The sequence below is a fragment of the Excalfactoria chinensis genome, chromosome 14 (assembly GCF_039878825.1).
Source record: "Excalfactoria chinensis isolate bCotChi1 chromosome 14, bCotChi1.hap2, whole genome shotgun sequence".
In the NCBI taxonomy this organism is placed as follows: domain Eukaryota; kingdom Metazoa; phylum Chordata; class Aves; order Galliformes; family Phasianidae; genus Excalfactoria; species Excalfactoria chinensis.
In genome coordinates, this window is record NC_092838.1 from 2,609,573 (window position 1) to 2,636,722 (window position 27,150).

The 27,150-nt window shown below is 47.8% G+C and overlaps 1 protein-coding gene across 3 annotated transcripts in view; it reads right to left on the bottom strand.

Moving 5' to 3' along the window:
- CACNA1H (calcium voltage-gated channel subunit alpha1 H) overlaps nt 1-27,150 on the bottom strand; it is a 191,115-nt gene that overhangs the window by 1,852 nt on the left and 162,113 nt on the right. The window contains exons 25-35 of one of the 3 annotated variants that reach the window (XM_072348953.1): nt 26,726-26,918; nt 19,581-19,732; nt 17,788-17,897; nt 16,497-16,630; nt 15,837-15,907; nt 8,682-8,760; nt 7,143-7,264; nt 6,515-6,847; nt 5,536-5,682; nt 2,648-2,831; nt 100-278 (exon numbers count right to left, since the gene is read on the bottom strand). In XM_072348953.1, coding sequence (XP_072205054.1) covers nt 100-278; nt 2,648-2,831; nt 5,536-5,682; nt 6,515-6,847; nt 7,143-7,264; nt 8,682-8,760; nt 15,837-15,907; nt 16,497-16,630; nt 17,788-17,897; nt 19,581-19,732; nt 26,726-26,918 — 1,704 coding nt within the window. Of the gene's footprint in view, nt 1-99; nt 279-2,647; nt 2,832-5,535; nt 5,683-6,514; nt 6,848-7,142; nt 7,265-8,681; nt 8,761-15,836; nt 15,908-16,496; nt 16,631-17,787; nt 17,898-19,580; nt 19,733-26,704; nt 26,919-27,150 lie in introns of all 3 variants that reach the window. The other 2 variants (XM_072348951.1, XM_072348954.1) reach the window with 2 other exon arrangements.

The following is a 27,150-nucleotide window of genomic DNA, read 5'->3' on the forward strand; positions in this document are numbered from 1 at the left end:
AAAAGAGGAATGCTGCTCTCAGCTCCAAGAAAACTGGAAAAGAAGGGAAGCAGCAAAGTGACTACAGGGGTTTGCCTCTGCAGGCTCCTGGCCTCTTACCTGCCGGCAAAGCAGCTTGCTGAGAGTAGGAGACCGAGGGACGACGTGTGGGGGAAGGACCTTCCAGCGGTGCCAGCCCTCGCGGCCGGGGGAGCGCATGGCCACGTGGAGGGACTCTGGGGGGACCCTCAAGGAGGAGCACGTCCCCACGGGCTGCGAGCGGATGGAGGTGATGGACCCTGGGAAACAGAGAGGGGACAGTCACTGCTGCAGCACCTGTAGGCTCCAGTGTAAATGCGGAAGCATCTGTGTTATATGCAGCTCTGCCTCCCCCAGGATATTGCCCATTATAAACTTGGTACTTCATAGCTTCTGTTTTCTGCTTCAGGTTGCAGAAACCTTCTCTTACAGGGGACAATACTGACATGCACAGGACAGAATTCCCCTTTGTTACCACTCATACACTCCCACCACTGCCTGACATGAGGCAGACCTCGGCTGGCTCCCATTCCTGGCACAGAGGCTGCACCCTGAGCTCAATACCAGGCAGGGATTGCTCTCCTCCTGAAGGCTCCCAGCCCCCTGGCTGCACCTAAAGCTAATCCCTCCTTCCCAACCCCTTTGTAGTGCTGCTTTACTGCGGCTCTGTTTTGTTTGAAAGATCTCGGGTTTTTTATTTTCTATATTTTTAGCTGCAGGATTTACAGCCCTCATTAGCTTGAAACCCAGCGTCTGTTCCTACACTGCTGCTCCATGTTAAAAACACAGCTATCCGTCACTTCAAGAGATCTCACCCAGAGGTCAGGGAACCTGAACCAACGACAAAAGCCATCCAGACAGTTTGCAGTTGCGTTTCAGAAAGAGATTTGTTGTTGGGAAGAAAGAAAAGCTGTTGTTTAATCACTTTTCTTATGGAGCTTTTTCCCCAGAACAGCACGGAAGCAGCAGAGCTTCCCATTCCCCCCCCTGCCCCCCGAACTCACCCCACTTCTCCCTCTTTTGTTTCTGGGCTCTCCTATGGGCAGAGTTTCAGCCTCGAGTTGTGCTATTCACGCGCCAACCTGGGCTTCACAAAATGGTTTTTTATGATGCAGAAAAACGCTGTCGTAAAACCTTTCACAAACACAGTCATAAAATCAAAACCCTGAGCTTTCTTCCCCGTCCTTCGTTGGAATTTCCTTCTGTTGGAAACTTTCCATCCAGCTCTTATATAGAAAACCAGAAATAAACCCTCCTAAGTGGCACCGTTGGGAGCATCAAAGGAATCCAAACCCTTCTGGATTTGCACCCTTTCCTCCTGTTCTTCCAGTATATCAGCAAACTGCTTGGATGGCCACAACAACCCAAAACCTGCTCATCTCACAGCACGTTTGGGATGATGTTGGCACTAAGATACGGGCAGAAGAGCAGACATCCTTAAGTAACAGTGAAAAGCCCAGGAAAGAATTAACATTAATGGGAATCTCTGTGTGTGCTCAGCTTTACAATCCCTGTACCTTGCAGGGCTGTGACTTCAGAAAGAGAGAAAATAAGCACCCATCATAACCATCGTTTGAACGGTCCTGGAGAGAAACTGGGGAAGGATGAAGAGTCCTCGGTCAGCTCTACCCACCCCTGTCAATGTCCTATACTGGCATAAATCCTGATTTACACCCACCACATTGATGAAAAGCATCCCCAGCCATCCAGCCATGAAACTCAACCTTGTTTTCTTTGCTGAGAGAAGAAACTGCAGGTGAAATAATAATAATAAATACTGAGCAGAGAACATTAACTGGCATCCAGACTGCTCGAGCAAATAGAGTTACATCACCCAAGGAAATCACAGCAGACCTTGCCAGTCCTGTCAGGGTCTCCAAACCCACTGCTCTTCTATCCAAGCAGGAGCTGCATTTCCAAGTGTTGCACCAAAGGAAACCAGGCTTGTGAGTGCATGGGAGCCGCTCAAGCAGCACACAGTGCTTTTAGGGAGGCAGAAAGTTTCTTCCTTATTGATTTCCCCTTCAAACCAAGTGACCAACAAAGGAGACTGAATAGGGAAATGTGTTTGGATGCAGTTTGGTAACTGTGTGCTCCCAGGTTCTGCGTAGCACGTGAGTCCCTGGCTGCAGGGTGTCTGCACAAGATTCACTGTAAGGCTGTGGAAGCACTGGAGGGTCCTTTCTAATCTTTATGCTCCCAGAGAAACTCCTCCACCTACGAACTCAATGTACCGTGATAAAAGGAGCCACTCTGAGACTGAAACAAGAGCTGTAAGGAGCCCTTCAGGAAGCACTGCCGACACTGGCTTTCATTCCAGCTGGTTTCATTGATTCGTATCCCTGATGTCAGGGCTGATCACTTGAGATGAAATATGCACTTAATATCCTTTGGCTCAGCTAGCAGCCTGTCCTCCACGCCTCTCCCATTGCTTGGCAGCCCCGCTTTCTCCCCAGACGCCCACCCTTAGAAAACACAGGGACGTGACTAAAAAACAAAGCTGCCGTCCTGCAGTGGTGTCAGGACAACCAAAGCAACATCCAACCCATACGCAGCTCTGGGAGCATCTTCCCCATCCAACCACCAGGTGCGTGCCCCGTAGCTTTGGCTGGAGCCACACGGATGGTACCTCGCTGTGACTTGCAGGGATACGTCTCCATCTCCACCTCGTGGAGGGGAAAGGGAGCTTTGGCTGGCATCACGGGCCGGAACATGTAGCTGTCATTGGGCAAGGAGTGCATGCGTGATACTGAGATCTTGCGGACTGTCAGCAGGTTCTGTGAGTCCTGAGACTGCAGGCTGGCCGTGCCTCCCTGCAAAGCAAGAGAGAGAGAGGGGTCAGTCAGCATCTGGGTGGGTTTATGGCTCCTTTTTGCTTTAAAACCTTGTGCTCCTCTCACAGAGAGCCTGCAGCTCTGACTGCAGCACAGCTCAGTACAGAGTTCAGACCGTGGCTCGAATGAAACAAGGCACCAGAGCGAGCCAGGCCCCACGTGCTGCCTGGAAATCCAGACATGACCTCCTCAAACACACACAGACAGAGGCAGACATTGAAATGTACACCCACAGTAACACCACTGCAAACCCTGCAGCCTTTCCCCAGTGCCACTTGGGCACTGCTGACCCCAGGGGATGCAGCTGCAGGGCACCTCATGGCACCACACATGTGGGTGCAGAGCTGGATCCAGGGAAGAAAAGGGATTTCTGTGCTTGGCCTCAAGCAGGGCTGCTCAACACATCCCCCTCACAATGCACCCCGTTATCTAAAGTACAGCGAATCCCTCTGGGTTTCCTTTAATGTCAGTCTCCCAGTGACTGATGGAAAACATTTTCCCAGCTGCATGTCTTAAATTAAATGTATTTTGCTTTGCTCCTCTGGGCTGTTTTCCCTTTATGCAAGCAGAACCTGTGCCTGAGATCTCCCACTGGATAATCTGGAGTTCACCAAAGAGCTGGTTCAATCTGTTTTATTTTCCATACATTCCTCACGATTTTCTCTCCTCAGATCCCAAAAGAGATACATTCCAAGACAAATTACTCCATGCTTTTGCCCTGTTGGAGTTGGCTGAGGAGCTGGGGGTCCAGCAGTGGCTATTACAGGTGGTGGGCAGCCAGAGCATCCCTCTGGGCTCTGTTAGAGCACGGTGCAGTGGCTGTGCCAGCTGGCTCTTGGCCATCACAGCTAATGAACCCCCAGCTAATGAGCTCAGCATCACAACAATGAGGTTGAATGGCGGCCATCAAGATCCCAGTGCTGCATAGAGAAGAAAAGTCCTTATCCCGTTGTCTTACTCCAGCAGAAGGAATGGGGCATTTTGCTATGAAATCCCAGTTCATCTTAAGGGATCTCTCTGGCTGGGACAAATGGACAGACGTCCCCTCTGACATAAACAACTGCAGTTTTTAAGTTTTCGGCTATTGAGACCCAATTGAGGGATTTGGGCAAACTCCAAATGGCTCCGAGCCACCGTCAGAAGCCCTGTAACTATTAAACGTGTGCAGAGAGTTTGTTGCCTCACACCTGGCGAGCTGCTCTTGACAGCTGGGAAGGTCTGGAGCCGCCACACCACCACCACCGCTCCTCCTCCTTGCTGGGAAATGCCTGCTGTGCTTTGGAGCTGCATCCACAGCAATGAGTGTAGCTCCTTCCCAGCCCATGAAGCAGCGAGGGAGGACCCCAGCACATGATGGGAAGGTGCAAGGCAGGAGTCCACTCTCTGTGGGACCCCCCTCAGACCAGCTGAAAGGTAATAAATGGACCCAGGATGCTCTTGGGGATGCAGCTTGGCATTAAGCATTTCTAGTCAGTGTGCACTGCTCCCTCCTCCTTTGTCTGGGGATCAGAATGCTGTTGGAGCTCCGAGTTTGTTCTCGTGCAAAGGGAACTCAAGAAAAAACAATCCTGCTAATCCCTCTGCAGGACATGACCCTTGCTGAGTGATGTGACGCCCAGAAGGTCCTCTGGAAACAAAGGCAACCAGCAGGATGCTCTGCACTGGGGAACACCATCAATTCTGAGGCTTGTAGCCTGGAAGCTGTGGGCAAAACTCCCAGAGGAAGGGAATTTCTGATCTCAGAGATCTGCATCTCCAGCACTGCTCCAGCTCTTGGGCCCTTGCATGGGATGCCTCTGGCAGCACCTGTGCAGTCAGCACAGTAACAAACTCTCACCTGCACCAGCAGGAAGCCACAGCCCCATGCAGCTGCATTTACAAGGTCACAATTATCACCTGTCCCTGGGAGATGCCGTCACAATGATCCTCCTCTGGGGTCCAAAAGCTTTCAGGTGGCTCCATGAAAGGGACTTCATTGAGGATTATTCCTTCGTATCACTCACTGCCTGTCCTGACCACGGATAACCCGCCTGGTGCTCTTCAAGAGCTTATTGTGAACCCAGAAATTGCCTGGGGATGCTGTGAGATGCTCACCACCAGGCGGTGCTTTGACAGTCATATGAATGGGCCAAGCTTGAAGCAAATTAATTCTGGGTCACTACTGCAAGTTCTCTGATGGCAGTGGATGTGCTCCCCACTGCTGCACGCACAGCTCCATGGCAGCGTGATACACTGCATCTCCCCTTCCAGGCCCATTTGTGCTGAATGACTGCAGCCCATTGATTCAGGGTATTCAGGAGGCAGGATGAGTTAGGGAAGAGACAGAGAGATGTTTAACAGCCTGCTCTGTCTTGCTGCTCAGCAGTGACCGGGTGCCAGGGCAGATGACATGCAGCAGCAGGGCATGCTGTGCTATCTTGCACATGGGATGACGCAGGAAGAAGTGGGGCAGCTGTTCCTCTACTACTTCTCATCCTATCACTAGTTACTGGGACGAGAGGCTGACCTCCATCTCCCTGCCCAGCTCTCCTGCACATGCAAAGGCAGAACTAAGAAAGACTGAGGATGGGACGAGCACTGCGGCCGCCAAGCAACAGGTGGAGGACGACTCAGACAGCCCTGCCAGCTGCACAGCACCAAAGCACAACGCCACAATGCAGGACAACAGCACGGAGCCATTCACCTCAGCCTCGTGGCCCTGGGGATGGTGGGAAGGTGTCAGGATATGGTGGGAAACAGAGCAGAAGGACGAGATTTCCATCATGGGAGTCTCAGCCCCCTCTAAGTTGTCTGGGATGGCTACAGACACGTTCTCACAGCTCAGCGCCTCCTTCAGATTAGGGAGATAAAAAGCATCAGTAGCAGAGCAAGGCCGTCCCAGTGCTCCAACATTTCTGCCCCACGGTGTTTTGCCCTACTTGCTCAGAGCAGGAAGAAAGAGAAAAGGAAATGTGGGCTGCACGAGCGGCAGGACACGGCAAAGCACCTTGTGACACCCCATACCGACCCTGCGTGAAGAGATGTGCACCGCTTTCCCTGCTGAGAAAGACCAACATGGGTGTTGCTTGTGTGTTTTCCTGCAGGAATCTCTATTAGCAACTACATTTACATGGCGAATTCCCCATTGCTATGTAACTGAATTCCTTCTTACTCGACTTAATAGAGTCTGATGGATTTTACAAAAATCTAATTTAATGTAATTTAATCTCACATCCCCCATTGATTTTGCAGTAGATTTATTTGCCATCGCAGTGACAAAGCAATTCTGTTTTCACTCTTAATCATATGCTGCTGACATGGGATGAGACGATCATCTCACAGCCCCTCCTTTATTCTGATTGCCTCGTTTTTCCACAGAGCTGGACAAATCAGGGCAGGTAGCACCTTTGACTTTCAGCTCTTCCCCAGAAGAACATCCAGGACGATGTTAGCCCTGGAGAATGTCACAGGTTGCCTTCCACCTCAAGGAGCCCTCCTGAGATGACTCAGAGTGTGGAGTGCAGACTCCACCTCTGCCATAAGGCAAGCTGCCTTCCTCCCATGCTGCCTGGGCTCTGTGTCATTGGGACTGAACTGCCAATAGCCGACAGCAGGGACTGGCAGGAACCATCCCCTCCCTACCCTGAGCACAGGAAGAGCAGACATCCCGAGTGAAGCATTACCAGGACTTGGTGCTTTGCCTGTTGCTCTGACTTCATGGCCTCCTGGCTTCTGCAGGGTGCTCTGCTCTCCAGGGCCACTGCACCTCCCCTGCTTCCACTGGTGGCTGAGGTGCTCGCTCCTCGGGACATCTCCAGCTCAATCTCAGCATCCATCTCAGCATCCTCCTTGGCCTCTTTGTTGCTCTCCTCCAAGTGCTTCATCAACACGGCCACCACCACGTTGACCAGAACGAACTGTGCGATGAGGACGAAGGTGACGAAGTAGACAGGAGAGATAACAGGCAGGTAACTGAGGCAGTGTTTGTCTTCCCGGGTGCATTCCCGGAGAGTGTCCTGCAACAGAGGGAAGAGGGGAGGGATTCATAAAACTCTGGGACTCCAAATTACAGAGAGAACAGTTGAATTTCAAAGAGTATCAAAGGTAATTTACAACCCTTCAGAGGGCCGCATCTATAGTGACACATCCCAGGCACAAAAGCTTGTGGGTGCAACCCAAACGAATGGAAGAAAATACAGACTTCATCTACAAAGAGGAGGATCTTTTGTTCTTTTGCTTCTGTTTTCAGACAAGAGCTGCCTACATTTACCAGCATCTACAGAGAGAAGAAGGAAGAGAGGTTGCACACACCTTCATGATACCGTTCCAGTTGTCCCCCGTGGACACCCTGAAGAGGGTGAGGAAGGCCATCCCAAAGTTGGTGAACGTCGCGTGTCGGCTCAGCCCTTCACAAGGATTCTCTTCGCTGCAGTCTGCAGGAGGATGAGGTGGGAGCACATCAGTGAAGGGCTGTTTGCCAGCGCTCATTTGGAGCTGCCCCTGTGCCCCTTTCGGGGTGTCTCAACACACACAGCCCCCACAGTGTGCTTTGTCTGTTATTCTCTTGATTACATTTCCCACCTCTATTTTTTCCAGGGCCTACCTATGCTAACCTTTATTTCTATGCAATAAAATCAACTCGGTTTACTTTTCTTTTTTTCTTCTTTTTCCTGAGAGACAATATACTAATGAATGCAAATGGAACACACAAAACATCCCTCATTCCATAAAACATGAGCTCGTTATGTTCTCCTGATGAAAGGCAGCAATGGTTCTTGCATGGGAGTTTTGCCATTAGGCATTTTAGGTCTTGCCTCGTCCCTGCCATGTGCTGGGCCACCTGGGGGCTGGCACTGGCAAAGCTATGCCTGGAAACATGGAAAGGATTTGGTACAGCAGAAGGTGCCTCTGCAAATAAGACTTTTTTTCCCCTTTGTGGCTGAATAAATACATATCCATACATCCAGACGAGCAATATAAAGCACACAGTATTTCATTTGGGTGGACACACAAGAACCTGTGGAGACTGAAAAATAATTTGTCTTGGGTTGAAAGAAATATTCTGCTTTCAGGCATCTGTAACCTGAGCACAGGGCTGGACTCATAAAGGGGATTAACGACAGCCATAAAATCACCGCGGAGGATGGGCCCTTCTGATGCTAACTGGGATATAAGCATTGGGAGGGCAAACACGTCTGCTTTGCACTGCATGTTTACAGGCACTTGCTGCCTTGCCCTACTTGCCCAGCTCAGCCATGTTTATACTCTTCCCTCTGCCTGACTTTGGAGTGGTGGACATGTGCACCTCGAGCTGGAGGAAGAAATGATGCTGGACCTGCAGGAACCAGTGGATGCTTCGTGATTTATGCAGAGAGAGGAAGGTGATGCTGAGAGGAACAATGGATGGACAAACTCGGGCAGCTGGAAGAGCAATGTCAGCCAAGTGCATGAAACTAATGGAGTGCAGTGGAAGCTGCGAGGAGGGACGTGTTTATGGTGGCACCACTCCAACACGAATCTGACTGCCATCCAGCTCGGCAGACTCGTGTGCTGTCTGAAGTAGCAAACTTCCATCTTTGCGAACACGTCCACGCTAGACAATTCTATTTAAACAGTAAATAGCTCCTCTACAGCCAAGGGCGGTGTGGGACAAACCTCTACTGTGTGTGTGCATTGGACAGGGTCTGTATTACATCCTCGTGTGTCACCTGTGACCCTGAGATCAAGAGAAAGCTTTAATCTTCAGACCGAGAGCTGTGAAGACCCAAGAATAAGGGGAAGAAAGGAAGCAGCTAGGTATCAAATAAATATCAACCGGATGAAATAAATTGTGGCAGGCACATTACTCACCTAGCTTGCCAAACAATTCCACTCCCAGGGCAGCATAGATAAAAAACAGGAGCATAAAAAGTAGGCCAAGGTTCCCTACCTACACAAGGAGAAAGCAGAAGAAGGGTCAGGCAAGTTGAGGTCACAAATTCAATTGCTCCATCACATTTTAAATACAAGCAACAAAGGGACACCGGTGGCCAGTGGCGATTCATCTCCTGGCTTCCAGCATCCTGCTGCCCTTCCATGATTCTGCTATGACAGACACAGAGAAGGATCCCGGGTGGGGGATGGAGCTCCTATGTGCAAAGCAGCCCCTGGGCCGGCACCTCTCTATCCCACTTCCACTTACCTGGGATGCTGCACTCAGCTATAACCCGGCCAACCCACAGCCGCAGCCCCAGTGGCACTTAGCACTGCACTTCAGACAGGGGTAGCTTAAGGGATGCTGGTAGTTTAAGTGACCGTATGCTCTGCTTTGAGTTTTAAGGGCCTTTCCTTTCTGCTTGCCAGGTCTGCAATTCTGAGCATGAAGACTGAAGGTTTCATGACATGTTCTGAGCCGCAGGAGGACTCGCCTGGTTTTCAACAGCTCTGATACTCTGAAGGCCATTTGGGAAAGGAACACGTGTTCCAGTAGGATGTAAATTCCCCCATCCTGGCCAGAGACATTTACAGCAACAACTACCAGACTTTGAGCTTTCAGCGTCTCAGAAGAAAAGCCTTATTTTATTCACCAACACTCGGATGCAGCATCTTGCAGTCTGAACGCTGCGTGGTGCGCTGCTATCAGGTATCAGCAGGCATTTGCAAAGAGGCAAAAGCAGAAGGTAACAGAAGCGCAACGATGCTGAAGTGAACACTGAGGTTATTGATAATAACGGCATTACATTTATCCACCCCAGAGTCTAAGCCTCTAAATCACCTCAGAGTGCAGATTATTGGTGATTCAGGCAGAGAACATGAAGAGCAGCATGACCTGACAAGCTAACTGCCTGCCTTTTACCTGCCACTAACTCTGGCCACGTTTACTTTCCCTGCCACTTTTAAATGCCTGTGTCTATCAGCTTATGATGGAGGCAGAGAGATTGCTGCCCCATTAGATGTGTGTCATGAGCCTCATTTTATCTCTAAGTAACAGCTGGGTGGTGATTCAGGTACCCAAAGGATTTACCATCTCCAAGGTATCTTCCAGTTAACTCTTTGGTCTCAGAGTGTTTTCTTCCCTGAGGTGCTGCTGGATATTCTGACCACGCTGCTTCATGCCATCAGAAAAGTGATCAGGAAAACAATGATAACCCAAATTAACACGGCTATCAGTAGGTATTTCTTGTTTGGTTTTGTCTGCTTGTTTCTATTAAAGAAACAGGAACAGTCCAATCATCCAGTGGAGACTGTAATTGCAATAAAGCCTCAACAGGCTCCTACATGTAGAGCTTTGCAATAGCACTAACACTGTTACCACACTCCAGGGAATAATAGAGATAATGCAGCGATGTGGATGGCTGCTCTGGATTATTTCACTGCATGAATTTCTTTGCCTTCTGGAATAACGCCTTCTAGCTCAATTCTGCAGGTCCACTGGCAGTTTGTAAGACATGGGGAGGCAGTCTGCAAAATGACTGCACGTCAGGAAACATGGGAAAAGAGGCCCATGCGTCCTGCCAGGGAGGCAAATGAGCAAATAATAACAAACGAAAGTGATAAACAAGTTTTCTAGGTTGAATGTAAGTGAAAGGCTGATGCTGTAGCACTGCAGAAGAGGAGCCTGGGTTGTCTTTCTTTTCAAGGCAGCCTATAAACTGAACATTTTACTGCTGTTTTAATGCTTTAGAAATCAGCCTGCACACTTCTGACATCGATGAAATTCCAAAGAATTCAGGCTATTACCAGGTTATCAGTCAGCACTATTATCCAGCTGCCAACACACAAAGCACGGCAGCCTTGCAGGCAGAAATACCCATAACTGGTCATTTTGAACTGAGCTGACATTTGCTCATAAACAATGTGCCCAGTGTGCATTTGTAAAAGATTCTGTATTTAAGGTTATTACTGAACCAACGTGTCTCATAAGTAGTCCAGGGAGCACTCGCAAAGTTGCTGCATAGGCTCGGGACATCACGATAAGGCTGAGAAGTGTTTGAGGTTGCATCTGCCCTGGGCTGAGAGCAGCCACAGGGGCAGTTTCAAAGCTTGTCTGATGCACCTGATCTCTTGGAAAGGGATTGAAATCTGTCAGTGATGTGGAAATGCGACCACAATAGGATAGATAGATAGATAGATAGATAGATAGGAGAGAAAGCAGTAAATGAAAGACCTTAGGACGGCTGATGGCCTCACCTGTAATGCTAAACTCCATCCCACCCAGCATATTGACATCCTGAGCTCACAGCTCCTGACTTGGACAGGGTACCAGCTGCTCACCAGCCTTTGAGCACCTGATGCTTAAGAGAAAGCAACTGAGCAAAATGGATGATGTCTTTTTCAGGTGCTTCAGCAAAACCACTTGGTCTTTGCTGTCTCTGCTTTAGCTCTTGCAGACACCTCTGCCATTAGCTTTCTGCCTCTCCCTAAGTGACACTGTGGAATCAATGTATGTCCCATCAGAACCCAACCTCTGACCTATGCCAGTAAAAAGCCATTATCTGCGAGCACAGGGCTGCAGAGAAACTACACCAAGCTGTGTTAGCTTGATATGCAAGTGCTGTGCCTCTCAAGTGATACAAACTAATGTTGGGCAACAGGAGGTGTGACACACGCTCCTCTGGACACAGGCCAGTCTTGCTGTCAGTGGGATATAACAGATGAGGTCTGAATTCTCCCATTTCTCATTTTCCCTCTGCATTAGATCACACTGCTACCACTAAGGTCAGTTCCCCCTGTGGATTGCTGCACCTCTGGTCCTAATCTGAATACTGTACAAGGACAGCGGCTTTCACACCTTGTAGCCCCTGGGGATGCTGAGATGCCAAGTGCTGCAGGCAAGTCACTGCGTTTGCTGTTAATGCACCGATTCCAGGCACTTGGGAACCATCACTCCTCTGCTGCACTGCCAGCTGTGTGATCCTGCCCAAAGCCCTCAAGCACCCACTGGTCTCTGCTCTCCCTGCTCCGGGTGAGGCATTGATGAAATATTTGTCTAGTGGTGTCCCACTCCTGCAGTGGCTGGTTGAGACACGCTGGGGTTCTTCTCATGCCTCTTCCTGCTCTGACATCAATTATTTCTGCATCACTGGCCCACACCTTGGCATTTCAGTTGGCCATGCAGGCAATGCACGCAGGGGCCGCCTGTCAAAAGCTATTTCTCATAAAATGAAACCTCTGCCAATCCTTTCCAAGGACATGAGTCCTCATCTTCCTTCCAGCACTCTTCAACCAGAGCAACAAGCTTAGAAGCAAGAAAACACAGGCTAATTTGTGCATTAAACCCAAGAGAAAATGGGCATATTTGCCTGGAAAAGAGAGGCCATCTGTGTGAATTCCAGGAGTAGTGGAAAAGGGCCAACCAGACAAGCTCGAGGCTGTGATCATCTCAGTGGTGCAAACACGGGGCCAATAGCTGAATGGAATGAGCTCCCCTCACTGTGTATCCACTGAGCCCCACAGTGACCAGTGCTATCAGCCAGCAGAGCACTGCTTTCCTTGTTTAGTGATTTCTGCTTCTTTTCTCTATGGACATCACTCGGGCAGCTTTGCAAGGCTTTCCAGTGTGTGTAGCATAACACACCCCTACCTACCCATCTTCCAGAGCCAGACTCAACTGAAACGCCTGCTGATAAGACATTTCTATTCTTGCTTCGCAGTCATTGTGATTCCAGCACCTGGCAAAAGCAGGCTGTTGTGTACGTCCCATAACTGCCATTAGACAATGCCAAAAAACATGTTCAAGAGCTACAGATAAGCACAGAAACTGAAGCATCAAGAAGAGCTGAACTCCTGGGCAGGAACAAACTACAGGCTGTCCTTCAGGGGACGGATAGGACGAGGAGTTCTTCACTCTTTTTCTTGGCACAGACTGTATGTGGGGGGAGTTCCAAGCTTTGAAGACAAGAAGGAGGTAACCCTGGACAGACCTGCATTTAATTAATGTGCTGTCCACAGAGCAAGTGAAAAAAAAAGAGGGAGGAAAAAGAACTCAGAGAGTTTAAATAGATGGGCTGGATCTCACTTCTCATCACAGGGGTGCACATCAGTCACTGCAGCAGAATTAGAGTGGTGCAGATGAGCATAAGGAAAGAGAAAACAGCTCTGCAGACCACCTTGGAAAAGAAGTCCTTGTAGCTGTTTGGCTGCACCTTGTAATTCCATGATGGTCTCATTTGCTTTAGAGTTAAAAACCCTGCGTTACTTGCTTGAAGTAAAAAATGTGACCTCAAAAAGCTCGTGGATAAACTAACACCCTTTGCTCCCTTTGTGTCTGCTGCTATTCCTGCAAACAAGATTTGATAGGAAAAATCCACATTTTCCTCTTGTTGGCGCTGCAGAGCCAGGCTGGCAACTGGACTGGATTCCACTCTGTGCTGTCAGGAGCAGCAGTGGCAGCTCAGCGCTGGCTGCAGGTTACTGGCAACCAATACTTGAAATGCTGTGCAGACTGAGCTGGGCTGCTTGGTATGGGGACCACTTACACAATGAGCACCTTAAGTCAGCCAAAATCAAAGCTATGAGTCTGAGAGTCAAGGGCTGACCCTGCCACAGCAAGGGTGAATTGTACATCATGGGGCAGGGGATGTGGAAGAGATTAAAGGATTACCAATGAACAGGAGTCCTACAGTGCAGACATTGCATACAAAACCAATGCAGCCACCAGACGTATAAGCAAGTGAATAGCCAGCTCAAGCTTGAGTGGTGTAATTCATTACACCACCTTAATGGGGCTGGAGCTCATAAAGAAGAGTAAAAAACTTGAAACAGATCTTGAAGACATGTAACATCCAGAGATGGCCTACAGCAGGGCCATGATGGCTCATTCAAACGACCCCAATCACTTTCTGGGGCCAAGAGAGAATGGAGATGGTAGATAAAGTCAGTGCCATTTTGAGACCTTTCCCTGACTGCTCTTTCTGTATCTCTCGCCGCTGCTTTTTGTTCTTTTTGCTCTCCTCTATTCCATCTCATTTCCTTTCAGACTCCTGGTGAAAGAGAGGGGCTCTGTACAGGAGTAAGCAACAGTTTGCTAGAACAGGAGGATGCATCAGGGCAGGAAGTCCTGCACTGAAAACAGAAGCTCGAGGTCACTCTGTATTCCAAGAGAAGAGACTCAGCCTGTTTTATGGCATCCATAAACTTGGATCAAAATGGCCTTGTCCCCCAGGCCTGGGGACAGTTGGTTCTCTAGGAGTTACTCAGGCTCTTTCTGCTGCTGAATAAAATCAAATAAGAAGCTGATGAAAATCAACCAAAAGAAGAAGAAAAATAAATGAGTGCTGTAACGATAATATCTTATGTTTGTAAGCCCATTTATGGGCATTCTAAAAACACCAGATGAAGAATTTTCCCCTGAATGAGTAAACATGGCATGAATTTTTCTTGCCACTTATGTACATTCAATGAGGATCTTCCAGCTGTGGTTTCAGGCTGCTACAACAATTGGAGCAGGAGCTCTTGCCCTGCCTGTAAAATGAAAACTGGAGCTTTATGAAAAGCGACCACTGTGGAAGAGCTCTCTCCAAACTTCCCTGCCCATCTTATGAATTTCACTGAGGGGCAAAGTGGCATTTTTATCAGCACCAGATCTGCTTGGAATATCCCTGGGGATCTCCCTGTAAAAGAGGCCTTTGGTTTGAATGTTAGTTGCACCAACACCCGGAGGAAACAAAAAGCCTGGCCTGCAGCCACCCTATTGTTTGGGGGAAAGAAAAGAATGAAGGAGAGAAAATACGCTCTGCAATCACAATACTTTCAGAAGGAAAATAATAGACACGAATCAAAAGCTTTCTTGAAACGCCAAAACGGGGGTCAAACTGGTAAATTCCATGCCTCGATCCCAGCCAAGATGGAGCTTTTTCCTTCACTGAAAAGGAGATCTGAATTCCAAATGGCAAATGTCTCACAACAGAAACATCTTCATGATTGTGATGAAAAGTAGATGGGCCTTTCCAAGAAAAAGAAATTCCCCTTGTTTCCTAGATCCTTTAAATCATGCACATAGCAACCATCTCAAAGAGGTATATTTGGGTAATTGCACACACTTAGTCCAACTGATTCCCTGCTTGATCCCTGAGGTCCCAAGACCCCATAATGACACTCATTTCTGAACAAAGCACAGCAATGTTTCCTTTCTGATCTCAGAGCATCTTTACAGCACCTTGTTCAGGAGTGAATGAACTCGCAAGAATCCAGAGTCCTCTTCCCCACCTCCAGTGCTGCCTGCTATATATTCCTATATGTAATAGGAACGTGTAGGCAGCTGAACTCTAAAGGCAGGAAGATCAGGAATTTGAACATCAAACCCACAAAGCAGCAGAACACAAACAGGATAAGACTTTAAATACAAAGGAGCCCTAAACTTCTTGGATTTCTTCTGATGCACTTCAGATTTTTCTTGGGCAGGAGTACAAGTCAGCAAAACTTCCTTCCTTCTTTCCCCCACCCCAAATACATTGATCCTTAAAAAAGTAGTCCCAGGAACTGAACACTTGAATGATCCCGTCAAGTGCCATTAGGAGTGGCAGAATCTCATTTCTTCTTGCAGCACGTGAGAGTTCAGTGATTTGAGACCTAACTCCGGGCTTTTAACACTCAGAAACGCCTCTCCCACTTGGCTCTCAAAGTCTGCAGCTCCTCTGTCAATACATGTCAATAAGCGTGGCTGTTCCTGCCTTGCAAAGAAACCTGCTGAGCTGGAAGCTAACTAGATCCAGAGCTTTCACCAACAGCTTTCTATGTCTGTTCTGGTCTTTCCTGAACTTTTCAGTGAATTCTGTGTCTTAGAAGAGCTCTGCCTACAGCACTATGTTCTCTCTTTTCCACCATCCTGTTTCTCCCATCAAACAGACTATGTATACAAGGCTGTACACTGCAAAACTCCTTTATCAAGGTGCTAGTGGCAGTGGAAAAAGCTGATATTCTTCCCAGTTGGCTTCCAGTGCCTACCAAGCTCCATAGCACAGAGCCATCCAAAGTACAGTCTGTGAGGGGGAACAAACCGGTCATGGATGAAGTCTGGGAGCTTACCTGGGGAAGTGCTTGTACCACTGTGTCCAGGAGAGCTCGCATTCCAGTGGCCATTTTAAGCAGTTTCAGCACTACAAAGAGAACCAAATCCCGTTAAGCAGAGCTGGGAAGCATCTCAAGTAGAACCCAACAAGGAAATCTAGCTTCAGACCTTGTAAATGAGGGGTCCCATCTCTTTTGCTTTCATATCACAGAGATGGCAAGCTCACTGCATCCTAGCAGGGCCCACTGAAAATCCAAACATCCCTACTACATCCTTCCACAACTAACGTTAGTGACGCTAGTAAAACAAACCCAATGCCACAAAAACTCCCCATGCCCCAGCAAGAAAATGGGAGACCAATGGACACTTTGCTGGGGAGAAAGCATCATCTCAAGCTGTGAACCTCCACCAGTTTCTGATCTCCACTGGCAATTCTCCACCAGTTTCTGATCTTGCCTGGTATTGGCGCAGAAGGACAGCGAGCCCAGGTCTGAATCAGAGACCAATCTGAGACACCTCTTGGAACACCCACAAAACCCCACGCAGCAACATTCTGCTTGCTTATCTCCTAACTGCTTTCAAACCAAACTGAAAGAGCAGAACTAGAAGAACAAATGGCCAAACCATTTCCTGACATGTCTGGAGGGATGGCTGAAGACCTACGGAGCAGGTCGTACCTCTTGCTATTCTCAGCACCCGCATGATGCGTATTATGGTGGGATTGATGGGCAGCGCGGCGTTCATCTCAATTTCCTCCAGTGTGATTCCCACAATTGATAAGAGAACTATGGCCAAATCCAGCTGATTCCACCTAACAGACAAAGAGAGGAAGGACAAGAAAAAAAAAAAAATAATCAGACATCCAAAAAACAGAGAATTAACTTTTAAAATCAGTCACAAGCAAATCTCAAAGGTCTCTCTGCTGTCAAACGTTCTATGCCCACGATCTTCTATGTGGTATAAAACCAACTCACTGAAGCTGGCACACAGTCCTGAGCAACAAGCTGCTGTTGGCTGGGATCCTGTTCTGGGAAGTGCTACTGCCAACGCTGGGGATCCTGTTGCCCCTTGGCATCCAGCTGGAGCCAGTTGCAGGGACAAGATATTAGGCTGGGTGGACCTTCGATGTGAAGCAGCACAGCTGCTGCCATGTTGTGCCACCTGTTCCTTCAATTACATTACTACACTCGAGTATCTTTACTGATTTATAGCCTAACAATTGCCGAGGACCTTCCACTCCAGTACTGCAATACAGTGAAACGTGAGATTGAGTGTCTTTCCAATGCAATTTCCCTATTAAGCAACGCTGCTCACAGCAGTTTCCAGCCGCCCAGGCAGGGTAAATGAAACAGACACACTGGTTTTGTGGAATAGCGTCTGATCTCACCCTGCTCCCCAGCAAGCTGCCAGACCACAACGTGCTCTCACACACAATTGCTTCTGGCTGAATGGCAGAGTATGATCTGTAGGTCTCTGAAGCTAGGATCTGAAGGCAGTGGGGCTGAACACAACTATCTTTACATTTGCCAAGGGCTTCTCCAAAGCCAGCAGCCTACCAATGGACTGGGTGGGTCCACCAACAGAACCGGCTTGCCTGCAGAACTCAGTGAGCGCACGTTGCCAAAACTACTCTTCTGAGGACTATGTTAATGCCAACAGGTTTTCTGACCTCTAGGCTGAGCTGGTCAGGTCTGACAGAGAGGCAGATAATGGCAGAAGGGGGGGGGTCTAGAATTCTGTAGGATTTCCTGAATTCCCTCTGCAAAGCAGTCCCGGATGCTCCTAGGATTTGTAGATTAGTAGTTCCTATACTATAAAGTTTGCACCCATGGAGAGGCAGCCCTTTGCTCTCCCTTGCGCGCAGCATGCGGTACTACTGTAGTGATGCTACATTTATTCAGCAACCGGCTTTGAAACTGGGTCACTACAGCTCTGTCCCAATTACAAAGGAGTTTAAAATACTCTCACCTGTCCTTAAAGAACCTTCGAAAACCGAATGCCACCAACTTCAGGACTGCCTCGAACACAAAAACTATGGTGAACACATAGTTACAGTACTTCAGGGCTTCATCCAGGGACTGAAAAGAGAGGCACCAGTTAAATGCAGTGCACAGGGACTGGCAGACACAAGGGTGGGAAAGCACAGAGATGTAGGGACTAATGATGTAATAGGCTGCAGAACTCTGGTACAAAATTGCACTAAATTACACAGCAAAACACAGCATTAGACACTGATGCAGACCAAACCTTCATAAGCACTAATATTAGATGTGCTAAGAACAATAAGAGCCATCAGCCCCAGCTTCACGACATAAATTGCTGAGGGTCTGGGGCAGAGAGAAAACTGTATCACTTTCCCACTAAAAAAGTTTACTTTTTCTGAGCTGCCTTAATGGATGATTTCATTCCTGCACGGCAATCCTTGGGACAATGGCTTTGATTAAAGCACTCAGAAAAAATATATGATATCGGGGATGGATTAAGTCTTGCCTTCTTGAAAAATGTTACATCTCTAGAGCTGGGCAAATATATCCATATTTGGTGCAATGTTCACTCTCTATAGAGCTGCTCTCGGAAGTCAGGAATCCACAGTGTTTATACTTCAAGATGATGAGTGTTTATAATGGATTTGATTGGAATTAGAGGCCAACAATAGCAAAAGAATCTTGCTTGGATCTTAAAATAGATAGCTGCAGAGTAAAACAGCTCTTTGGTTGAGTAGGGATTTGGAGAGAGGAGGGAGGGAGGGAAGGGGAATTTAGTTAAATGAAGTACAGGTCTCTTACAGTAAAAAATGACAACAATGAACTTAAAAACAGACAGAGTTGGAATAAAATATGTTAGAGAAGGAGAAAAAAGGCTTTTCTGCTGTGTTGACAGAGGAAGCTTCAAACCCCAGGGAAGCTGTCCTGTTCACACCGGTGTGATGGCTGTGCTTTGCTGACACTAAATGCTCACATTTTGGGAACAGGAGCTGAAAGTTTTTCAGATGCCAGAAACCCTCAGTGCACACCACACTCCCTACTTCTGTTCCTAAAATGGAATAGCTAAGTTAAAAGAACGTGGTACTATTCTCTATTTCATATCAAGCTCACAAGCCTAAGCCTGAATTCTTGGACCATTTGTGATGGTCTGCATTCAGGTTTACACCACGCTGTTATACGTGAATGTAAAACAAGGATAAATACGACCTCATCTGGATAAATAACATTTACATGTGAAACAGAGACTGTTATGTAAAGGAATGATGGAGGCAGAACAGCATTCAGACTGCTGGCATAAAACACACACATTACTCCGTGGCTTGGTGCCCCCTGGCTTAGTTCCCAGGAGACATTTGCAGCTTACCTGGCAGAACGTGCAACACTGAAAAAGCAAACACGAAGCCTACAGCTCCACGAACAATGGTGCAATGGAAGGTTAATGTATGCAGCAAATGTACGGGCTATGTGATTTATAGCAGAAGTTTGGAAAAAAGGACTTGAGGATACGTGCAGAAAAAAAGGAAGGCTATACTCAGAATTGGTTTATTTCAAACTCATTGAAGAAGAGAAACGTTGCTCTGCATGCATTAGCTTCATTGTTATATCCATTAGCAGAATGTTCTAAAACCCTGGACTAAAACACAGGGCTGTTTTACGGTCTGAGAGTCAGTCAGAGCTGGGAGAGGGAGAGAAAATATTTGGACTGGTGTTTTCTTAGCAACAGTATAGCTTTGAGCCCACGGGGCTGTGTTTCACACATCGACAGACAGCTCTTACCTTTGGCTGGTTGTAGTGCTCCATCGACATGGTGATGACGTTGACTCCAATGATGAAGGTGATGAAGAGGTCGAGATAGTGGCTGGTGCAGAGGGTGTGGATGTATTTCCGTGCTGGAGAATAGTCAGCGTAGTAAGGCCTGCGCTGGGCTTCTGCAGGGAAAGACAAAGAAAGGCAACACAATGAGAGCAGGTCCCGCTGTTTGTTTGTCAGCTGTCACAATCACACCATCACACACGTGGTCCAAGCAAAGTCCTTGGGAGAACTGACTGGAGCAACTGTTTGGAGGCAAAGCGCCTCTACTCAGCAGTGAGGTCTTCAAGAACCACAGTGGGGTTCTCAGGCTGAGCCAAACTCCTTGGGTGTGCAGAAGGGACCCACGTGGCACTGACAGCCAGGTCCTCTTCTCCCCAGGGTTCCCTGTTCTTACTGCTCTGCCTCAAGCTCAGGGACAACCTTTACGTAATGAGACTGTCACAAACCAGGAAGGGTTGCAAGCAGGATGGAAATGAGAACCAAAAAGCTCCAAATCCAGCAAAGCTTCATCTCCACTTTAGAGAAAAGGCCCAGGACAGGTTTTATCGCTTGGGACTGCAACACATCTCTTCTCAACCAGTTGGTGACATTATGTGTAAGTAAGAGAAAAACATAACCTGAGCTCAACATCTGCATGAGAAGGCTTCTGGTGTGTCATTGAGGTCTACAGAAAACACAGCGACGCCTGTGGCAAAGTGGAACACATGCGTGAGGGTTACAGCACACAGGACAGCATCACCAGCAATGGAGCGGGGTGCTCAGCGCTTCTCTCTACAGTGACCATCAGCACAAGCTCCTCTGCAAATATAATAAGGGCATGATTGCATCTAGAAAACATTCAGGCTATGACCGCATTAATTTGTATCTCTATGCCTCTGGTTATGGCTCCTTTCTTCTCTTTGAAATAGGGAAACTTCTGCACATGACCAATTTTGCAGGGCTGTTCCAAGGCAAGTGTTTGGACACTGCCCCATGACTGAGTTCTATTTACTGCATGCATCTCTTAAATTAGGCTGTGACCACGAGTCGGCTGAGGGCAGGCACTCTGATGGACTCTCTTTTTGAAGTTAAGAAATGTAAATATTCAAAGAATGGACTCAAGGTCAAGCTCAGCATTAGTGCAAGTTCTGCAAGCGGAAGAGACCTGTTAGGTCACGCTACGCCAGAGCAGGATTGTTCATAATAAAAAGGGCATTTTTGCAAATATTTCAGCAAATTCAGCTTTTAGTGTAAGAACAGTTGGGGAAAAGGGTGTTGCTTCACCTTAAAAACAAGGAGGGAAACAAGGCTGAAAGGACCCAGTGCCCTCGTGAAATACATAATCCGCTCCTCTCACCTTGTTAATATCTTTCAGATGGAGTGACTCTTGAAATGCGGTTGGTTTTGATGTTTTTATTGGTAGTGCAACTAATGCCAGATTTAGAGTCCAGAACCTTAAAATAAATGGGATAAAAGGAAACGGAATCTGCTGCTCTCTCTCAACTACTCTATTTTTTATGTCATTTAAAAGCGGACTGGAGGCATTCTGAAAACATTTCCTTCAGACTGAGGTCACACAGACTTATTTTTTCTGCTGAAGGCTGTGGGAATACAAGGTGAAAGAAAACACAACTGTTTTTGAATCCGCTTTCGTGTCGCTTTTGTGCCTAAAGCCCTACCAGCCATCTTAGACTGTCTTTGCTATTGAGCTCGGCTGATCCGGTGTGTCTAAAGAGCAATAATAAGAATACAAAATATTACTAAAGTCTGTAAAATACACTTTTGTGTGTCTTCAGGGTTCTGACACACCTGGTTTGGTGTTTGTTTTGTGGGTTTTTTTTCCCCTTGTAAATATCTTTTTGCAACTTGAAGAATGAACTTCTGAGGAGGTCTGAGAATAACCTCAACTCAACTCACTATAGTAAGGGTCTGCTTATTAAGGATTAACCATTAACTCACAGGCCTCACGCTAGCAACGGTGGGCAGTACCTGGACCGTATCTGAATACCCTGCTACTCCTGGTCATCTGGTTGCCCATGAAACTTGGGACAGGTTTAGCTTCAGCCAGGATGAGGGAGCTCTATAGAATGCCCTTTTGGTTAGTATGCTCTGTACCCCTGAAGCCAGATTAACAGATGGAAAAAACATCTCGTGGGGGGTACACGTACAAGGACAGTCTGCGATACAGTTGGCAATGCTTGGAAACACATGCAACAACACTGTCACACTCAGTGCAGCAACCCATGCAATGTCCATTAGAGGAGATACTGCTGATGCGAGGCTAATGGTAGTGAGCAGGGCAGTGCAGGAAGGGAAGGGCAGCTTCTGCTCTTGGTGATGCTGGTATTAGGCTGGGGCAATCCCACAATAGCAGGAGGGTGAAAGCAGTGAGAGATCAGCCAATGTAGCTACACTGCAGCTCAGACCCCCCAGCATTTTGGGTGTGTTTGCTGCACACACCTGCAGCTACAGCCTGCTCAACCAGAGAGGTGGGCTCTGTGGAACCTGGACGGTGGGGACGTGGGCACCACAAACAGGAAACATTGAATGCATCATTAATTAGAGCAGACAGAATGCAACCTGAGCCTGGCTGCTCCACAGAAACAGCTTCTGTGATCAGACTCCAGCCAGCCAACTGGCAGACAAACATCAAATGCAGACAAGCATCCCTGCAGCTGCAGCTGATGGTTTGAGTTGGTGGAAACATGGGAGGGAAAGGGAACATCATCAAACACAGACAAAAGGAAAACCACAGTCCTGTCTCACTCCCACTTCTGGATGCTGGCTAATGCTTGGAACTCACCTCTCTGACGAGTACTAAGCTTCTTTGCTTGTGATTCTGCTGACATGAAAATTAATGAAGCGCCGTCTCCCAGCTAAAAAGCATTTAGGTTGGCATTACAATTGCTAGCTAAAGCTCCTCCATTATTCTCCTCTGCATGAAACATTAGAAAGCTCTAATGGCTTTATAAGCATGCTTGGCACAGAGCAGCTCCATACCTGCAGCTGCCTGGAAAAATAAGCAAGATGGTTTGATAATTCCCTAGTTGGAAATATTAAACACTAAGATATGCGGTGCCTGAATTTTTAGTTACAGCTCAGATGTTTCTGCTGGATGCATGGCATTGAGATGGGCTAATCTAAATACCACTGTGTGCTGCCCATGATTGCTCATCCCTAGAGAGAAAGGCTTACAGTCAGTGCTCTGAAAGGTATCTATGTCAGGTCTTAAAACAAAACCAGCCTTTCGTTTCTACAAGGCCCAGTTGCTCGGCTCTGTGTTGGGAGATGCCACAGTTGGAGTCTCCTGCCCTGTTTTTGGCACGCAGTGTCCCCCAGACTCACTTTCAGCCCTTGAAGCCTGGGATACCGCCTGTGTTTGACCTGACCTTGCTCTGCTCAGCAGCTGCTGGCTTCACCAGATGCAGGTGGGTTGGGTTTGGCCCCGTGTGCCGAAGGCAGAGGAGATCAAACCGATCCACGTGACTGTAATCAAGGACTTTAATCTGGGGAGGCTGCTTTCAGTCGGTGTCTTCTGAGAACTTCATTAAAAGGCTTAGGAGTGGCAGGACGATTAAATTACTGCACACTTATTGAAGTGGTAGATAGAGCTGATGGAGGTAGGGACTGTGTCAGAAAAATATTCTAGTTTATCTTTGCAAAAGAAAACCCATGCAGTTCTATCTTTAAAAACACATCCAATGCATTTCTATGGCACATTCAACCCCCTGCCCTCTTTTTTTCCCATTCTTTTCTGTTTTTTTTTCTTTCATGTGAGCAGAATTAACTGGCAAACCCACTGCAGTGCTGGAGAGCTGCTGCACCTACTCTGCACGTAAACAGAGTCTGCGCTGCGTGGATTACAAAAGCACTCACAAACTGGTGGTGGGAGAGGAGGACAGGAACCAATGAGTTCATGTCACTGTGAGCACCCAGAAGGGCACTGTCAGGACACTGAGGATAGCAATAAGCTGAGGGGCAGCCAAGGCACCAAAAAGCAGTGTGACATTTTGTTCGGTCAAACCCATGCAGCAGATGCACGTTTTGTTACACGATGCTGCTCCCTTCTCTCAGTCCTGGCCATGCTCAGATGGGTTCAAACTCTGGACCCAACCTGTATAACCTCAGGTCTGCTCGGATAGGGCACTGACAAGCTAAGGTTTAAATCCTTTCCAGTCCTGAGTTGCCTGCTATGCCCAAATGGTGCATTTCTGCATGGAGGAACCTTCAGGTGCCCAAAGATTTCCATACACAGAACCACACGCAGGGTCACCACACACAGAAGGCATCACGACATAAAGGAGTAAGGACACAGTGACAAGGCAGCACACAGATGGGCAGCTCCAGATGGATGGATGCTGCTGTTAACAGCCCTAGTTCTTCCTTCCCCTATCATCTCTTCAGGTAGGAATGGGAACTGAAGGAAAAGCATGGCTTGCTGCTACACTGCCCATCGTGGCTTCCTGCCTCCTCTGCAGGACCACCAATCTCCTGTGCACCATCCTGTCCCATGGGAACTGGGCTCTCTCCCACCCACGCCCCCTTGTAGGTGAGAAGCACAGAGATGAGGTACCATGGCAAGCTGGGCAGTCTGCCCCTCATCACTGTGCAGCATCCCATGCCAGCACACACACGCTGACACTCCAGCAGACTCACGGCCACACACCACCAACCACATCTCACATCTTTCTGAGACTGCAGCTTCTTTTTGCTTTTCTTACCGAATGCAAACGATCATTTTCTAAATTACCCAGGAGGAAAAAAAAACAACAACCTCCCATTTAAATAAAAAACCCCAAATATTCAAATCTATGTGACAAACCTCCAACACGTGTATCTGATCTTTGATTTTGCCCTGTTAACAATGCAAATTTGGATGCTGAGTTTTCCAGGCTGAACGGAGGCAGGTAGGAGACCTCAGAGCCAGATGATCGGACGTAACCTCCCAGAAGTCATGCACGTGGCCAAATGTTTAGACTCTTGTTTGCTCTATTGGACTTGATCCCCTTCCAGAAAGCTGTCCTCCTCCCTGTGTGCTCTTAGTGAATTGTTACAGCCTATATCTCTGTAGTGCTTTGGTCTGCAGCACAAAACATCTCCTTGACTCCGTCCTACCTTTATCTAGATGGCTAAAGGACAGTGTAAATGTGTCCATTACTTTGACAAGGACTGGCTCTTTTCAGTGCCTGAGCAGTGAGCCGCTGACATGCTTGTAATAAGATTTACTTACTAATCAGGGACAACAATTGGCTGTAGTTAAGCTACCCCTCCTTACCTGTGCCTCAGTCTATTTTCTCTAAGGATGCTTTATGTTCTTTGTCCACATAGAAGTTATTTTTTTGCATATAACCTTTGAGTTTATCTGAGCATCTTCTTGAGTCAGCGCTCTGGGGCAGAAGAGCTGCACAAGCAGGTGGACTTCTCCTCCTCTCCTTCAGGGAACCTGAAACGGATTGCTTTTATCATGCTTGAAAGGCTGCCTTTAGGGCTTCCCCTTCTAATTCTAGTTGGAGCCTCAAATGAACTTGAAGAACAAGATGGGAAAAGGGAAATGAAATTGCATTTCAAGTCTTCTAAATCTCTGAAGAGATTCAGAGGCTGTTTGTGACTGGCTACTTTGACCAAGGTTTCTTTACTCACAACTAGCTAACACAAAATAGGCTTGGCCTTCAGTCTGGTGTCAGGTCAGTCTGTCATTAAGGCCCTGAGGGTGCAGAAATTAGTGCTGAGGCCTCCTGTGACTCTAATAAAGAGAAGCACAAGAGCAGGAGCTGCAAGGGATAGAGCTGCCTGCCTTCTGATTCAAGTGTGTGAATGGAGGAAATTGGCTAGGGATGGGGTTTCTGTCAGCAAAACCTCTGATTGCTATGTCTTTACAGCCAGACAAAAGACTACCCAATCCAAATGCAATTTCCCTACTTACAATGAATACCTATGGGTTGATGTTTGGGAGACAACCAGCCATTTGATCACAACGTGATATTATATCCTTACAGGAGAATTCACACAGTAGCACACAGTGCTAGACAAAGAGCCTTCTCTGGCAAGCAGGGCCAGAAGCACTCCAGCCTTATCCCTGATCACAGTGGCCACGTTTCCTTGCTCACTTCTGCAGAATGCTTGCCAGCATCTGACACAGGCTATCCCCATTAACTAGAACTGCCTGGGATGTTACTGTGGCAGGTTTCTTGGTGGTTTCCCTAGGAATACCCTCCAGGTGCTACAGGTTTATCCCTGGTGAAGCCTGCCAAGGAGCAGTGGAGGTGAGAATTAATACATGAGAAACCCTGGGAAGGTTTGAGTGACGAAAGGAGCACATGCTCCAGTGTTTCTCTGGTCTGGTCTGATTATTTCTACTAAATCCACTATGAAGCAGATTTCAGCTAAAGATTTTCTGTTGCACCCTAATGGTCCTGCATCTGGCCAATATTTGCACATATACTGTGCAGGGCCAAACAAATGCAGTGCCAGCACGTAGCACTGAAGGACTTCCCCCAGCCTGCAGTGGGGCAAGCATCTCTTGTAATGGACATCTTCCCAAGAAGGCTTTTCTGGACAGCCCCGTCTCAGGGTTGTTGGTATGCTCATGCCCTCATGCATCGTGGTTGTAGCATGCGGGGCCATGCGCTAGGACGCTAAAAAGCATCACAGCTACTTGGGCTAAGAAAAGAACTGATAAATCAAACCATCACCATCATCATATGCAAGCGGCACATTAAGCCTCAGGGGCGTCCTCAGGACCAGCCTTCACATGCACAGCAAGCATTGCAGCTGTTTACTCGCTGCATCCCTCAGTCACACCACAAGCTTCTGCTTGGTGCTTGGCAGCATTAGGGACACCTTTGCCTTGCAGAGCGTTCCTTCTACAGGACTCTGCTTGGAGGAGGATCTGCTCCCCAGCCAAGTAAACAGGTAATGCTTTACATCAGGCTCATAGAGGACAATTCCAGGGTGTTGGCAACCTGAGATTTAAGGTACCGCCAACCAAGTAACGAAGCAAAACAGCCTCTTGGAATCCCATGGAAACAAAACCAAAGAGAAACGAAAAGTCTTGCTTTGGGAGCAGGCAGGGCTCAGAAAGATTTTGGTTTGTAACGCAGTCTACCGACCAGACAGGTACATCTCCTTACTCCTGCGCTTTTTCTCCAGGCGTCTCAGACGTTTCTCCTCCCGACGTCGGGCCTCCTCTGCCTCCTGGTGCTGCCGGCACTTATGGAAGTTCTCCACCACCACCCCCACGAACATGTTGAGCACGAAGAAGCTGACGATGAGCAGGAAGGAGATGAAGTAGAGAAGCATCCAAGGGTTATGGTTCTGGATGGGCTAGTGAGGTGGAGAAGAAAAAAATGAGAGAGAGGAGAGGTGGCGCGGATGAGATGTGTGTAAGTCGGCATATTTGGCACCACGTAGCTAAAAGACAGCACAGTGTGTGGGGAGGAGGAGAGCGCTGGGAGGACTTACATTCTTCCTCTTATTCATTTTTTACTGACTGGAATTGTAATCTTTTTTTCTTTGTAAAACCTGCCCACGTCTCCATAACTCGGCTTATGGAATT